The sequence below is a fragment of the Desmodus rotundus genome, chromosome 2 (genome assembly GCF_022682495.2).
Source record: "Desmodus rotundus isolate HL8 chromosome 2, HLdesRot8A.1, whole genome shotgun sequence".
Taxonomy (NCBI): domain Eukaryota; kingdom Metazoa; phylum Chordata; class Mammalia; order Chiroptera; family Phyllostomidae; genus Desmodus; species Desmodus rotundus.
This window is the reverse complement of record NC_071388.1, coordinates 84,520,358-84,537,586: the sequence shown is the minus strand read 5'-3', so window position 1 is coordinate 84,537,586 and position 17,229 is coordinate 84,520,358. Positions and strand designations below refer to the sequence as shown.

The following is a 17,229-nucleotide window of genomic DNA, read 5'->3' as shown; positions in this document are numbered from 1 at the left end:
TTAGAATGGATATGTAGATGGTCTTTAAGGCTGTGATGGTGGATGCGGTCACTTAGAGAGATGTTGTAGAGAGAGAAGGACAGGGGGGTGACATATAGGGTAGAGCTCCCGTCAGTGAGCTTAGGTCACTACACTTAGGTCACTACAAGAGGAGTAGCTGGTAAAGTATATGGAAATAAAACTAGCAAAGTTGTTGTCTTGAAATTGTCATATGGTGGACAGAATATTCCATTATTTTGTGATACCAACTCTTTATGTTTTCACTTTACAAGAAATGGGAGGTTCATGAAACTGGGTGACTCGTTAGAAAAGACTAATCAGTACAATGAAGACTAAACGTAGACCGTAAATACACAATGCTCACAACTGAGGTGACACTAGTTTTTTGTCTTGTTAGCACCTACACCTTCCCACTCCACTCTCACTCCATGTGGCTGGAATGAGGTTTCCTAATCAGCCTTGAATTTTGTGACGCCATTTGGGGGGTAGATTAATGATACAAACCAAGATAATCAGAACCTTCCCTGGGAGTTTCCTCAAAGCATTGGGAAAGAAAGATTCTTTTCCCTTAGAGAAGGAGGAAGGGTTAGAACTGTCAGTGGAGGACTTACTGGCACATGGAGACAGCTTTCTTACAAATAGGACCCACACGGGGGCAACACATAGATGTCTCAGTCCCTGGAAACCCAGCTGGGCCTGAGCCAAAGGCACGACCTCCAGCTCCTCTTTTCCTCATTATCTGACTTAAACTGGATTGAGTTGGGCTTTTTACCACTTGACACAAAAAATTTCTAGCTCAATGCTTCTTCTTGTTTATTTTGTATACCAGTATACCTTCATTTGTACATTAAATAAAATTGAAATTCCATTGTTTAATGATAATATATTGATTTTAAATTAAGCAATCGGTTCAGCTATTTAGCATAGAAAATTAAAGGATCTTAAAAGCTTTTCTTCCTATTACTACTGCAAAACATTGAGTTACAGGAAATGAATAGTTTTGACCAAACTGTTGGTCTATTCAAAATGTCAGCACTTTGAGAAATGAATAATTGAAGTTTTTCTTTGTTATTTTTTTCTTTTTAAATTTAAAACCACTCTTATTTCCCCCCTTGCCTTTGTTTTCATCATTTCATGAATAGAAAAATAAATCAGGGCAATGTTCTTCTGGTGGTTTTATTTGACCTTTGTCTAGTGTTGAAAGTGTACTATGACATTTATCGTATTTCTTACCCTTGCTGCTCCTTGAGACCCAACTTAATAAATTTGTTGTTATTATAAGTGTTTAGTATAATGACTTTTGCATTCTTATATTGCAAATAAACTTTTACACTTATGAAAAACATATAAGTTAATGTATTATGTTTATTGATATAATCAGTGTTACCCAATTTTTGTTACACCCAGCTGTTCTCTTGAAAATTCTGTTTCTATAAACTAATATTGGTATAGTTTGTGGATGGAGATAAATAGAATTATTGCTCCTTCATTGTGTAGAGGATGAGATAGGATTTTCAACTCTTCGCCATTTCTCTGGGATCAGAATGAAAAATATGACTTCCGTATCCAACTGTGAATATTATTTTGGTGCTTTTTTTCCCCTTCTGAAATTTCAGACACTGTTTCCATTTTTTTTCTTTTTTACCAGAGAGAAAGTAATCCACTATTTTCTAGGACTACCTTATGAAGAGAGGAAGTGAAATTTTAGAACTCAGTGGAATCTTTATTTGTAAATGCCGTCATCTAGGGCTCATTAATAGTCTGATTCTACCTACCAGTCTCTGTACGTCTAACATCTTTACATTAGAAACTATAAATGAATTTGGTTTCTGGTTATGAACGGGGAGGGACCCATCCAAGTCCAAGAACCACCAACCTCTACAGTTAACTTCAGTCACTGCATAGCTCCTTCCCTTCACTGTTATGTCTTCTTTTATGTCATCAGTTATTAAGTCCTATTTGCACTTTCTGGCTTAATCTAATCCAGCTTTGTTTACTTTTTTTACATGTCAGGTTATTAATTAAATTGATACTGATATTAAGCAGTTTCCTTCACTCTCAATACCCCTTCCTATTTTTTTGCTATTTGGACAAACTAGCATTTATTAAATACTTATTTTCACACATTGTGCTTGAATGACTGATTAACTCCTTTTTGCTTTTAGTATGGGTTTTAGGATACAAGCATTATTAAGGAATCCTTGGAATAAATCCCACCCATTCCATTTAAGACTTCAAACAGAAGTTTTTGTTTTCACGGTGATAAGCTTCCTTAACTAGTTAAGCATTACATGTTAAAAGCTGCCATGTATGAAAAATACAACCTAAACTATACAGAATAAGAATATTCTCATGAAATCCTGATTTAGCACATCTCTTTAATTGTGTTGCATGGGAAGCTATTGTAAAATTTTTTCTTCTCTTGAATTTATATTTATTATTAAAGCTTACCCCTTTATGACACCTCACATCAAGTGTCTTGTGTACATAAATGTTGAATTTAATCAATAAGAGAAATGATCTGAAGCAGATTTGAAACCTCTTCCTTTGCTTTTGGTAAGAGGTCTTGTAAAGTGTATTTGGAAAACTTTCCTGCATTGGTCCTGCTGTGTTGTAAAGGGCCCTACCTATCCATAGGGTTTGGGCGTGTGCACATGTGTGTGCATGTTTTAACTGATGGATGGCGAGAAGGCTAATTTATGCAATCAACAAGATAGGTTAAAAAAATAGCTGAGTAGCATGTTGAATGAAATATACTTGATGTTAAACAAACAAATGAACAAATAGACCCCAACTGATGGTATAGAAGGCTGCTTACTAAACTAACAGTCTGTAAAATAACCAAGACCAGCTACACTCTGTAATGAGACCATATCTGGAACAGTATTCATAACTGAGCATCAGATTTTTTTACTTTATGTTTTAGAGCAGTTTGAGGTTCACAGCAAAACTGAGAAAAAGACACAGAGGTCTCCCACCTCTCTTGTGTCCCCACACATTCACAGCCTCCCACATTACCAACATCCCTCACCACAATGGTGCAATTTTTGCATTTGATGAATCTGCATAGACACAGCATAGTCACTTAAGGTCCATAGTTTATCTTACGTGAGCATCATATTTTAAGAGATACAAGTTGGAGTATGGCCAGAGAAGAAACACCAAAAGGTGAAGGGATAGAAACCAAATAACACAAGGACCAGTTTAAGAAACTACAGTAAGTTATCGTAAAGAGCTGAGGGTTCAGGGGATATATGTTGTCTTACTAATATTCTGCAAAGATCTTTCAACCAGACTTTGGCTCTCTGCAAGGAGGAGCTTTCTTTTCACAATCAGAAGTGCCTAAGTGGAACCTAATCAACACAACAAACAAGTGAGCAAAGTAGAACCAGAGACATGGAAATAAAGAACAAACTGACAGTGACCAGAGGGAAGGGGGGAGGGGGATAACAGGGGAAACAAGGGGAAGGGTCAAGTCAAGGAACATGTATAGAGGACCCAGAGACAAAGACAAAGGGTAGGAGCAGGGAGGGAAGGGAGAGTAATCAGGGGAAAATTGGGGACACCTGTAATTGAACAACAATAAGGAAAAATTTTTAGAAAAGAAGTGCCTAAGTGGGAATGGAATCTCCTCTTAGCAAGTTAACAAAAGGCTATTGTTTCACTTAGTAGGGTTGTATATTTTAGAAGCACTGGATCTTGTTAATCCAGAGATTTCCTCTACCCTAAGATATTTTCCCATCTATCAAACTGATTATTATTTAGCCAGATATTTTTATACATTCTGATACAGAAGAAGACAGTGAACCTACATGAAAATTAAATACCTCTTTATCACCTAATATGGCCTCAAGCCCATGTCTATAAAAATACTTATTCTAACCTCAATTCAAGTTTATTACCCCTTCTTCTCTATTTTTGTCAAACATATATGAGTAGATAAATGTTACTATTTTACTTCTTTTAAAAATCATATTCAACCAGAGTCAAAGTCATTATCCTTCTTCTTTAAAGTGTGTCTAATATTCATCCTTTTAACTTCTTCCCACTGCTAGAGCTACCACACCACTCCAGACCCTAAACTGTTCAAACCAAACCAGGTCAGCAGCTTCTTAACAAGAGCTTTTGCTACTAGTCTCCTCATTTTTATATTTTGTTAGATAGTTCAGCATACTAATAATAAAGCCTCTCAAATGTTGATTTTATTTTACCTTTACCCTGTTTAGTAACTCTTAAATTTCCCTTTCGACTACTGAATTAGCACAAACCCCCGGTTACAGCATGTACAACTTCTCATAATTTAGTTTTCATGATCTTCGGAATTTTGTCATCTTCATTGTGAACTTTCTGGCATAGGAGCCGATACTTTTCCTTCCCTTGGATATAAACTTCAGTATCTATTATGCTTCCTGTGTGCACTCCATTCCTCAACCTCTCACCCTCATCTCTGAATTTATATTCTCTTCGTTCATTGAAGGTCGAGCTTACTTCCTCCCTCACTTCTCTTGCCCTAATTAAACACCCATTTCTTTCTTACTTTCACAGTAGGCACTGTAATTGTGTGTTTATATCAAACACTTGTTCAATAAACTAGCAGCAGCCAATTTATGGTGTGTATGAGAGAAACTCCAGATACATAATGTGGTCCCATTCACTTTCTACCAATGATACGGTTTAATTGAACATATGCAATCTCAATTCCACATTAACATTTATTTCTTACCAACAAATATTTCAAATTAAACAAATACTTCTTGTTAACATTCAAATATTAACAAATATTTATTATTTCTATTAATTAGCCCCTGAAAAAACACGGCAATTCTCTGTCAATATCCACTGATAGGAGGAAATGTTTGCATCTAGTGCATTGCAGTCAAGAGGCATTAGACAGAGGGTATGCTATTCCCTAGGAACTAAGAGAAGAAGCTTGCTTGCAAGTTACAATGAGCTATGATAGCATCTCAAAATTTGTTATTTTTAGCTCTGCCAAGAAATATCTAATTTCATGCAAGAATTACCCTGCACTTGACTCAGAGCTAAGACTCCCTGGCTATATATATATATATTTTTAATATACACGGATGCAACAGTAGAGTTGTTTAATGTTTTAAAAACCAAGTAAGGAAGAAACGAGAGAAAGAACAGACTTGTAGGGTTTGAAGAGTTTTTCTTTCTTTCTCTTTCTCGAACTTATTTGTAACTGGGGGAAAAGAAGACTGTCAAGAGACTTAGCAACTGAAAAGTACTGAGGTGGTTATTTTTCCCCCCAAATTTTAAAACATTTTTAAAAGCTTCTTTAGAAAATTGAATAATTTCAGCAGGTGGTAGGTAGTTCTCTCTCCCTCTGCTATTGACATTCAATTCAAACAATTCCCTCATTTATTCTTTTATGCACATTAAAAAATCAATGTTCATAATTTTGATTGCCTTTTCAGAAATCTTCTGGTGACTTGTGAGAGTAAGATGGAAAATTGAAAAGAGGTCATTTAGAGAGCAGGCTTAGGGGGAAGAAGAGAGGAAATCAACTGTATTCATCACCACAGTTCCTTCCCAGAGGATGCCTTCCAAAATACCACCTTGTATTTTCAAATTCATTTTTCTTCATATTTAGGTGCAACTATAACTGGTAAGAAAGCCTTTAATCTATATTGCCTAGGTAAGTATTATTTGCATGAATATTCCTTTCATTACAATAGAAAATATAAGCAGCACATATCTCCTAACTGAGGTTTCTGACTCTCGTCCTTGTGTGCTGGTCATGAAATTATATTAAAAAAGTATATCTGCTTTCTAATTAATACAAAAGATAAAATAGCAACCTGAATCCTTCTTGATCTTCCCTTTTAATATTGGAAATAGACACTTTCTTCTAGTCAACAGGCAAAACAAAAAGAAGACATGTGGGGCAGGGGTGGGGAGGGGACGACTGTACAGTATAAGTGAACCAAGTGACTTCCTGCCAGGGAGTTGTGTGACGTGGTGGTAGTGGGGTGCATATAACCAAAAGAATCAACCCAACCCAAGTCCGACCCTTCATAAAACACTACCCAGTGAAGACCCCTATCATCCTGGAATAAATGCAACTATTTGGAAAAAGATGACATATACCTACCATATGAGAAAATTTGTCATAATTTTACAACCAGGCAATTGGGGGTGGGGGAGGAGGGAAAGTGAAAAAGGGAGGGAAGGAGGGAGAAGAGAAAGAGAACAGGAGCTTGCCTGCAAAACTTGAATACAGTCTGAATACAATGTGTACAATGTGGGTAAACTTAACATTAAAAAACACAGGCAGCCGCTGAGTCCAAGAAACTTGAGATTAAGTAAAGCAGGTTTGCTCAGACTGGCCAAACGAAGGTGTGTGCATTCGCGTGCACGTGTGTATTTGCGTATTTTGTGTGTGTGCACACACATGCGTTCACGTAAATGTGTGGGAGTGCTAAAAAGAGAAACCATTGAAAATAAATCACTGAAAATGATCAGATGACATCTGCCGTACCACGTCTAGCCAGCTCTAATCGCAAACATTGGAAATCTAGTGCATACGTGGCATAGTCTGATAAAATGTCTATTGAGAGATGCTGACAATTGACAGAGACAAGAATTTTGGTGATGGACTTAATACTGTTCATTCTTCTGGGTGATGCAAGAGAGAGCTGGGGCTTGATGACTCCACTTTGTCATTCTTCAATGTGTAGCACCCAGTGTTGGGCAAGAATTCGACTAAGCTTTCTTATAGATAAAGATGAAAATGCCCTGTAGTGGGGCAAGTAGTAGTCCAGAAAGTTGTCCTTGTGTCTCATGTTTCTGTACGTCATTTCGTAAGGCCATTTCCTTGTCTGGATGATTACTAATTCACTTAGTGTGGAAGGACACATACACTTCCTTAGTGGTTATATACCAGTGGATTTAAAACAAATAACTCTCTTGTAATCCGAAGCAACCCATACATTTACAAATAGTAAAATGAATTTAATGTTTTTAATGTTTTATTATTTTGTGAAAAATACATTGCCACAAACATTTTAAATCTGTTTATTATAAACATGAGAAAATATCTTATTTCCTATTTCACTCTGGTTGCTGGAAAAGTTCCTGTAAAAAATGTAGTATTTAAATACAGTTAACGACACATGGACTGTACCTGAGAGCATCGCTAATGATGTAAATGCCATACATAACCATGTAAAGTTTTACACAAGCACGTGCACAGTTGCAGGACCAATAATAATCTTTTCTTTGGGCTTCGATTATCAAAACATGGCTTTCCTGGCAGGCTGAAGCTCGTTAACGCTCCACATTAAAAAGTTAACCCCTGTTTCCGTGTACTGTTTCTTCCTACCTGACTCATCTAGAGCCCTGTAGTTGCTCATCTGAACTACTCTCTCACCAAAGGCCTTGATTTCTTTCATTCTCGTACTTCTGCAACACCTGCTCAGTAAAACACAAACCTGTGTTGGAGCTCCAATCTTACTTCCCAGCACCCAGCTAGAGGAATTTGCAAATCATTCCAGCTCAGCATCAACTATCCGATTCATGGTCTCCACTGTACCCTCAGGATAGATTTTCAGTCTTTCCCTTACTTGCCCTTTTGGCTTTCTTCAACTCAAAACCTTCACTCCTCTCAAGTGTCCTTCAATTTGAGATAACAGTTTTGTCTACTACATCCAGTAGAGGTGGAAGCCAGCAAGCATTATGACTCTCGGCTTCTTACCACCTCTAGAAGGGTGTTTATAATGAAAGTACATGTAGTTTTATAGATATTATTTATGTATTTCCATGTCTCTCCTTTTTATTCTCAGAGGTCTCCTTTTTCATTCTCATAGGATAAGATGCCCTTTAATCTCTCTTTTAAAAAATATATCTCTGCATTCATCGATAGAGATGTCTGATTTCTCGTCTTCATCCTGGCACAGATTTCTTAAAAGACCAATTTCTACTTTTCAATTTCTCATCTCTCCTTCTTTTCAACCCGTTTTTCAATTGACAGTGTTTCCACTAAAGTCACAAGTGACCTCTCTGTTGTTAACTCCAATAAATGTGTTGCAATCTTCCTTCTTTCCTTCCTTCCTTCCTTCCTTCCTTCCTTCCTTCCTTCCTTCCTTCCTTCCTTCCTCCCTTCCTTCCTCCCTTCCTTTTGTTCTTTCTTTTTTCAGTTGGACCCCTCTGCTTAGCTAGAAACTGCTGTTTGCCCCACAGAAATTGCGCACTTCCCTGGTTTCCAGTATACCACACTGAACTGATTTCTTTTGTGGTCTACTTTTTTCCTCTGCTTTTCTCTGAAGTTTGATCCTCAGGGTTCAATTTGCAATTTTATGCTCTTTTTACCCCATATAATTGTCCTTTATTACTTTATAACTCTCAGGAATTGCTCACTTTTCAATGTTGCCAAACCTATGATCATATATATCCAGTCATCTAACTAAAATTTTCTTCTGCTTATTTGGTAGGTTCATTTTTCTATTTTTAAAAACAAAATTAATTCTCCCTTTCCCTAGACTGTTGTTTGATATTCTCTATGCTAGCTGTTCAGCCTATCTTTTGCCAAGTCATTAAAGCTAGAATACTATCATTCTTGAGCCCTTCACTTTTCATATTCCTGTAATTATCAGTGACTACATTAAATAATCTAGTGCTCAGCCTCACTTGCTAGTGAGGATCACCTGGGAAACTTTAACATGACCCGCAAGAGCAGAATCTCTGGCAGGGGTGCCTGGAAATTTGTTATTCTAAGGGGCAGAGAATTGGAAACCAGTTATCCTAATATTTGTCACATAGGTCACTTGTGTTTTAACTCCAGTACCACTGCCCCACTTTTAGGTCCTCATCATCATGTATTGCATGTGTCCTACCCGGCCACCTACTTTCAGTCTTATGTCTCTCCAAGCTATTAACAATCTGACCATCAGGGGAAACATTTTGAAATATGTATGTTACAATATCATCTCCTTTGCTCTTCTAATCTAATCCTGTGCTCTGTCCTTGCTTAAAATCCTTCAGTGGTTTCCAAAAAAAAAAAAAAAAAAAAAAAGGAAAAAAGAAAAGATTAAATCCAAATCCAGTTCTTTAATTGGGCAGCTGAGGCACTGTTTTAATTTACTCATGACTTGCCACTTTTGTCCCTCATTTGCTTCTCTGCTTCCTACAAAATGGACCCATTTATTTCTGAGCATGTGCATACATAGTTGTTTTCATTCCTTTGTGCTTTTACTCATGAGTTGTCCCTCTGACTAGAATGACTCCTTTGTGATTAATTACTAATCTTATTTATCTTATGTCTCGATTTTGTAATCACTTTTTCCAAGCTGGGTTAAGCATCTTGTTCAGTTTGTCATCGTGGACTCTGCTTAAAGAAATTGCTGCTTTTACCACTTGAGTTTATTATGTTGTCTTATTATGCCTGCTTTCTCTCTGGAACCAATGACTGGCTGAATCACCTTTGCATTCCCTGGTATCTGGTCAGAGGTGATCAAATAAATTTAGATGGCTGATAGATGTTGGGTCCTGAAACAGTCAAGAGGTTTAAAATATAAAGAGATAGTTTCTGTGCTTGAGAATGGGAACCTGGGATCCAGTAAAGAAGACTTTCTGTAGATTTAGAGTATATTAGATCTTTATTAACAATTCATGTTCTTTGCTTCAGATTTGTACATTCATTTTGGAAATTTCTGGTTTTAATTTGGCTGCTTCTTTTGGAAAAAAGGAATATATAAATGGTCTATATTAATACTGGTCTAATTAGTACTTATGTTTCTCACAAAATTATATAATTTTATACTACTCATTAATCTCCTGTGAATTTGAGTTTATTTTCTACATTTTTAAGGGCCCAATCACCCTGGGCCAATTTGCCAAATTCCACATCTGCTAAACTGAGGTGAGTTAGTATCAACATTCCTGTCAGCTTTAAGCAATTTGGAATTTATATTTTGTTTAATTGAAAAATAAAAGTCCAATAATTAATATGCATACATCAAAATGCATAAGGACTATAGATAAATTACCTTGTGACAAATGTTATCAAATTTTACATCTTCACACAAATGTTTGAGAGGACAGAAAATTATCATATTTTCTACTCAAGCATATTAAGTGCACATGAACAATGTACCATGAACCATGAAGAATGCAATGGAGGGACAAAGGTACACAAAGCAGACAAAGCAGTAGGTCTATTCCAAATTTTTAAGTGTCTACTTTTAACACTTTATTATTACTCCTTTATCTTATTACAAAGAACAACTGCAAAATAAATAATCATCTGGGGAAAAATCTCAAGGAAGTGATTTTGAAGATGTTATTTTTTTCAGATATGTAATTGTTTGATATGAACTTTAGGATGGAATGTAGTAAGACAGTTACTTAATTTTGCCCATTTTGCACCTTGTGATATTGAATTGTTTAGGATTATTGAGCCCACATGCTCTAATGAAAATTGTATGTAATATACATATGCTTACACATGACAAACTTCAACATATATATGTGTCTGGTAATAGCAGATGCTAGTGTCTGCTAAGGAACTGATAACATATATAATATCATATATTAACTGGTTTGTTAATCATAAACTTAATTCTTAAAACAAGATCTTTGTGGTAGGATTTGCTAGTTTCTTGCCAAACATCTATGTACCCCTTTCTCTTTAGAAACAAAACCTAAATTTTTAGCTGGTTATATTACTTCCCATAATAGAAAGCACATTGTCTTCTAGACATTTTTACAGCTAAGTTTTGCCATGAAACTGAGTATGGCTTTGAGATATTAAAGAAAAATATTTGTGAGAGTTTTCTGAAAATGGCTTAAAGAGAATTGACTCAGCTGAAAGTTCAATATAATGTTCCACCTTTCCTCTTATCATTTAGCCCAAAAAATCAGTGGTGATAGCTGGAGCACCAACAGACACATTGGAACATAAGGTGATTCTGAGAGAGGAAATCTAGGTGCTGGGATGATACAGGAACAACATAGAAACTTGCGTCCTTGAGAAAATTACACAACCACCATTCCTGCCAACTGTTTCTACTTTCAGACTTTTTCCATGTGCTGAGAAGGATAAGGTTCTATCTTGCCTAAGTCATTGTTATTTTTATGTTGCTGTTATTCTTGTTAAGCAAAAATTTCACCTGAGCCCAAACTAATACTCAGAGTGTGGCTATATCTGATGGATCTGTAGATCAATACCCTTCACTGCCAGCTATCAGTATGTTGCTAAGGAGAGTTTGGAATTTATTCCTCTTAGGATGGAATGACTTGTTAAATACGTATGTGACTAGGTAATACGGCTCTTATTTCTCTTTAGCCTGAAAATTTGGACAGGAACAGGGACAGCCTTATACTTCCTAGGGAATACCCTTAAACAGTAAATTGATTCATTCAACAAGTATTTTTTTTGATTAGCTATTACGGGTCAAATAAATTATTGGAATACTTTGCTATTTAGTCAACTCATGTTCATTATTACACAAGTCACCTGTAAGTTTGGAGAAAGTAGAAAAAGAAAAGAAAAATATTTACCCTAAATAGTTGGTTCTTAAAATTTTTTCCCTGCGTTTAAATACAGGATTATATCAAATATTAATGCTCAAATTATAAAAGTTTGTAGCTACCATTATAAAACTGCTCAGTACCCCTGCCACAAAGTCTCCCAGTCTTTTCTGGGAGTCCTGGGGGAAGGGTCTCACATGTGCTTAAGATCAGTTTGTATATATTAATCATCCACTGGCTGCTATGGTGCTTGCAAAACTCTTAGGTAGCTGTCTCACCATTCTGCCTCATGTAAGGATCTTCCAGGAGAACACTCCTCTTCTATACAAATGCCATATCCAAGTTCACTCTAGGTTACCAATCACCATGCTGCCAAAGGAGGCTACTTTCACGCTAAACCACACTGTGTTGGAAACTGACTTATTTGGTTCAGAAATGAGGAATTTCTCTAGCCAACTCTGTCACCTTGATGTACTACTGCTTATGCTCTGAGTATCACAAAGTCTCCTATGAAAACATTTCTGTTTGCTATTTATAGTCCCTTAGTATACATTCATTTATTATGCTCCACCCCTTGGGTCTCCATTGGAAGCACATGAGGTATGAAGTTTTATCTCAATAGTTCTTTATTCCCCCACGTGCGTCAACTCATGCTAATAGTTTGCAGGGAGGGCTACTGTATTATTAGTTCATCAGACATAACCAAATCCTTCTTTGGGCTCAAATGAAAACCCTGCTACACCAGAACTTAACTTGGACTCTAGATGGCTTTGATAAAACAGCTAGTTGAGAATGAAGCTGTAATTTCTTGATATTATATTTTGCATGTGTGTAATATATATGTATTAACCATATCCCATAGAACTTGTAATTTGTATGACTGTGATGTGCTTGATACCATAGGGAATGGCATTTTCTCATTGTCATGTGTCTCAGTTGCAAAAATAATATAAAAGGAATGCACATGTTATTACATGTATTTTATTTAGATATAAATATGAGTAATGTACTTATAATATTCCCTTAAGCCACTGTTTTCATACATGCTGAAAACTTTTTACATATAGTTTATATATTTTTTGGATTTATTTAAAAGGTTGCCCAGTAAGTTTTTTCCTTTTGCAGTCTTCCCTTAGTAAGTGTAGTTTCTGTTACTATAAGTGCAGGAGAAATGCGTGGGTAGAGGAGATATGGAGAGGCCAGTACTTTTGTACATAAACACAATGTGAAAAGAAGGGAATGCTCTGTAATTATTGGCACAGAAATAATGGTGAAGAAACAAAATTACTTTCTGAATCATATTTTATCACCTTACTCATTGCAAAGAACATGTTTTGCCTGTTTTAATCAAATGAAAATCTTAACCATTTGAATTTAGGGCTGCAAAGAATTTTATGAGAACTCAGGATCCTTGACAGTAATAATCACAGTACTAAAATGTTTATTTAGGTAGAAAGTTGTTATAACCATTGAGAAACATTTTATCAGTTTACTTGGTTAAAGAATATATATATATGTATATATGTATCATTCATATATTTATATACATATATCACAAAATATTACAACATCTGAGAAGCCCACATGTAAAGTTTATATAAGACTACCAACTGTAGGAATGAAAATTCCAAAGCATGACAATCAGAGCAATTTTTAGTAGCACATGTGGTAGGATTGAAGTTAAATAGAAAAAAAAATAGAAGGCATGTGTTTAATTTATAGTGTTGTTGAAATTTAGGCAGTTTTGTTTGCCAATCAGGTGGGTGACTTGCTCTTTCTTTGAAGCTTTTTCCTTTTAAGACTAGCTGGATGTGGACCTTTCCAATGGTATATAGAGCCACAGAAAGAGAGATTATAAATGCTGGGAGAGATTGGCAGATACAATAAAGTTTGTTAAAATCTAAAGAAAATGGAGAACAGCTTTGAATCTTCCTTGAGCAGAGAAAATCAGTTCAGTAATTAATTTAGTTTAATTACAATCACTGCGAAGACACTGCTTTCTCACCATATCAACTGTTCTGTAATGATAAACCCCAATCTCATTCCATGCTTTGGTTTCGGTGTTCCCGGTTTGCAAACTGTCTTTTTGTGGTGTGCGCAATAAATTTTCATCAATTACTACTTCATCGATTCATTGCTTTTACTGTGGCTATTTCTGAATCTTTGACAGGTTGCTTTTATGATGAAGAGTAATCCACGTAAAGGTGACTTGGACAAAATACAAAAGCTGTTTCCTCTTCAGTTACTTATGCAGGAGCTTCTACTTAATAAAAGGGGTCATGCATATATTAGCGATTCCCATCATCCGTTTTACTGCCCTGGCACTTACGGAGACTGTGTGGCCATTGTAGTCAACTATTTGCTTTCTCATCAGCCTGGTATTTAATCTGCAGTCCCTCTAGAACCAACTGTAAGAGGGAAACACTCAGAAATTTAGGAAGTTTTGTTTGCCAATCAGGTGGGTGACTTGCGCTTCCTTTGACAGCCAACAAGAAGCAATGTCTTAGACCTGCTTGGCTGCTATCCTGGGTAGAATAGTTTGGCAGCCCTAGGGAGATGAAATTCTTCAGCTTGGGACACGCCCATAGTGGAGAAGCAACACCTCTCAGCCACTACTCTGTTGCTATGAAACAAAAGACAAGGAAGGTGAGCAAAAGCAGGAAGTCCCGCCTTTTAGTCCCGGTTGGCTTGGGCTCCCGCTTCCAACACTCACGCCCACTCGTCCAGTCCTTATTGGTCAGCTCCCTAGGGCTCTTGAATCTTTCCTTCCATTTCTTTTCCCCTTTCCACTTTCATTCTCGGGTGATTCCAGTACCCCCATTTCCCTCGGAGTCCCTTTTCATTTGGGCGCTACGACCAGTGGGCCTTCCTTTGGGGCCATTGTGTACCGTGGGAGACGTGGACGGGGGGGGGGGGTGGTAGTGCAGGGAGGACCGACACCTCCCGCCTATTGGCGCCGCCCTCTGTCTGGCAGTGTAAGAGCTTACGGGATTGGTCTGTTGCGGCGCGGCCCCGCCCCTGGCCCCCCTGCCCCGCGCCTGGGTGTCTGTGTGTAGCCTACGGGGGTGGAGTGTCCAGCGAGTGGTCTCCTCCTCCAGCTAAGTGCTGCTGCGGCGTCCCGCGGCCTCTCCGAGAGTCTGGCGGGAGGGGAGAGCGGGTGTGGATTGGTCTTAACGGTAATTGTTGCGTCTCCCCGTCTCGGTGGTGCGTGGCTCCTTCCTCGGGAGCGTGCGTTTACGGCGATCGCTCCCTGCCCGGCTTGCCCACGTACCGTGGGCTGGTGCGGACAGAGTCGGACTCGTGCCCACGCGTGTCTCTGGACAGATACGGTGCCGAGAGGCCCGGAGGGAAGTGGGCACCGGGGAGGCTCGACGTTTCTTTCCGGCCAGGGGGCCCAGGGGCAGCCAAGCGCGGGCCGCTGAGGAAGAGGGGGCAGCCCCGGCTTCCAGCTGTCGTCGCCGCTGCAGCCACAGTTTGAAGAGGGGTATTTAAAGAGCGGAACCGGGCCGGGCCCTGGGAGGAGGGAGGGGGGGGTAAAGCGAGACGGGTTGCTGGAATCGCAGACAACCCGGGAAGGTGCGTCCACTCGGGAGCCGAAGCCGGAGCGCCCGGGACGGATGGGGCTGCGGTGCTGGAGGCGCGAGGGATAATTTGTCCTTCCTCGGTTCACCTTCCCCCTCCGGCTGAGGTCCGAAAAGTGGCAGGGGAGGGGCCTGAGCGTGGAAGTGGGGCACGGGCGTCCCGAAACAAAGCTCTGGACCGACCCCCGCCCCACAGCCTTGGGTGAGATGAGGGGCTAGGAGCGAAAGGAGTGAACTCGTCTTTCTGTGCCGGCTCTTGTCAGTTTCTCACCCTTCTTTTAAAATGGATTTTTGTTTGTTTGTTTGTTTCGTGGTTCATTTAGCTCTTAACTTTGGGATAACTCCTCACCGCGTTGGCTTAAAGAATTGTATGTTCATGTGCCCATACTTGGTGGTTTTAGCGGGGAATATCCAACTCCTGAGTCTTTGTTGACAACAGACGTGCGCCTTATGCTTCTGTAGAAAAAATCTTTACGTTTATATAACTTCGTGAAACCCAGCAGAGTGAAAGGGCGGTTTTCCACTGAGTCTCCCAAAAATGTTTCCAGGGACTTCAGTTCTACTTTTTTTGAAGTGGAATTAAGGCAGGGAGGGGGAGAACATTATGTTCTTATCTAGTTGGAAGAAACCTATGTAAGTTTTTTGTTGTTTTGACTTGGGTATTAATCAAGCCTTCCCTGCGTCTTTAACTCTTAGTGTTCCAAAAGCAAATCTAAGTCCATTGCAACCAAGCCTTTTGTGTGTAGAGATGGAAAGTGCAAATTCACACTCTATTTAAAAGTTGAATCTGGGACCCTGGATTTTGTTCTTACTGGTGAAGGGGGATGTAGTGTGTGCAAGTTAACCAGGTCAGTTTTCTGTTGGCTAAGTATTTTCATGACCAGCTAACTTTTCCTTTTTAAAAATTTTCCTCTCAAAGAACTAAGATTCCAGATGGCAAATTCCTATGAATGGCAGAAACCCTGGTGGCCGAGGAGGAAACCCCCGAAAACCACGCATTTTGGGTATAATTGATGCTATTCAAGATGCAGTTGGACCCCCTAAGCAAGCAGCGGCAGATCGCAGAACTGTGGAGAAAACTTGGAAACTCATGGACAAAGTGGTAAGTTTCTGTCTGTGCCTGTCCTTGGCCCTATTCACCTTGAATGTGATTTTTCCAGTTTTATTTATACTGGTAATTAATAATAATTGTTATGGTGACAATCTTTTGATTTGGATTGACCATTTTTCTTATATCCACTGTGTGTTTTAAAAAGTTGGATTCAGAGCAAAGACTATTTTTCCCTTTTGTCTTACTCTTTAAGGTTCCAAGTTTCTCTACATGACTCAGATATGCAAAGTTTTTACTGTTGGCTGCCCTTTGTTGGTGCATGGCCATATAATACTTTGGAAATGTTTATTCTATCTGATGTGACGTTGTGTTGCTATTAGATAACAAAAGAGTGCAAACACATAATTTCAGAAGTCTTTGATGGGCTGCTTATGGCAATCACAATGTATGATGCTGAGAATATTTGCAGGGGAAAAAGCAGATCAGTCCTTACATGAGGAAGCAGTATTTGAGAGAGTTTCCATTTTCGTCTTTGAGAATTCATCTTCATTAAGAAACTTTTTTGTTGTTGTTAATGGGAGAGTTATAGTTTCTTTCATCTCTTCCATTTTGAAACAGGAAACCTTTTTGATTGCACATTGTTTATCGTGAAAGGAAAATTTATGATGGAGGTGTGGGGCTGAGAGTATCAGAAACCTCTGTGGTTTCTGCATGTTGCTTTCAGATGAACTCCAATTTCACAAGAAGAAATTAGGCCAGATGTCAGAACCAGAATTAATAGTTCCTGCTTTTGAAGCAGTAGTCTGTCCCCTTACATGCTGGTAAAGGTTTTAGCACCTTATGGCGTTATTTTATAGATATATAGGGTTAATTATACATTTACTTGAGTCAGGGTTCTTGATATCTTCATGATTGCAGAAATGGAGGTTTAAAAAAAGCATTCCTTTGCAGGGATATACTAAAGCCTCCATAAAATAAAATGGTATCAGTCATCCTTATTATGGTTTGTAACTGTGTGTGAATACTTGCCACAAAAAGCCACTATTGGTGGTATTAGCAAATACAGAAAGATGATAAAATTTACCTTATTTTCATTTATCCTTATGG

General features: G+C 38.3%; 1 protein-coding gene across 7 annotated transcripts in view; it reads left to right on the top strand.

The window, feature by feature from the left end:
* Positions 1-14,542: 14,542 nt before the first annotated feature.
* Positions 14,543-17,229, top strand: part of CBLB (Cbl proto-oncogene B) — a 210,238-nt gene continuing 207,551 nt past the window's right edge. For 4 of the 7 annotated variants that reach the window (XM_053918331.2, XM_053918329.2, XM_053918328.2 and 1 more), the window contains exons 1-2: positions 14,543-14,666; positions 15,991-16,173. In XM_053918331.2, the coding sequence (XP_053774306.1) occupies positions 16,018-16,173 (156 nt within the window). In that variant the 5' untranslated portion in view covers positions 14,543-14,666; positions 15,991-16,017. Of the gene's footprint in view, positions 14,975-15,986; positions 16,174-17,229 lie in introns of those variants that run through there. The other 3 variants (XM_053918330.2, XM_053918327.2, XM_045185919.3) reach the window with 2 other exon arrangements.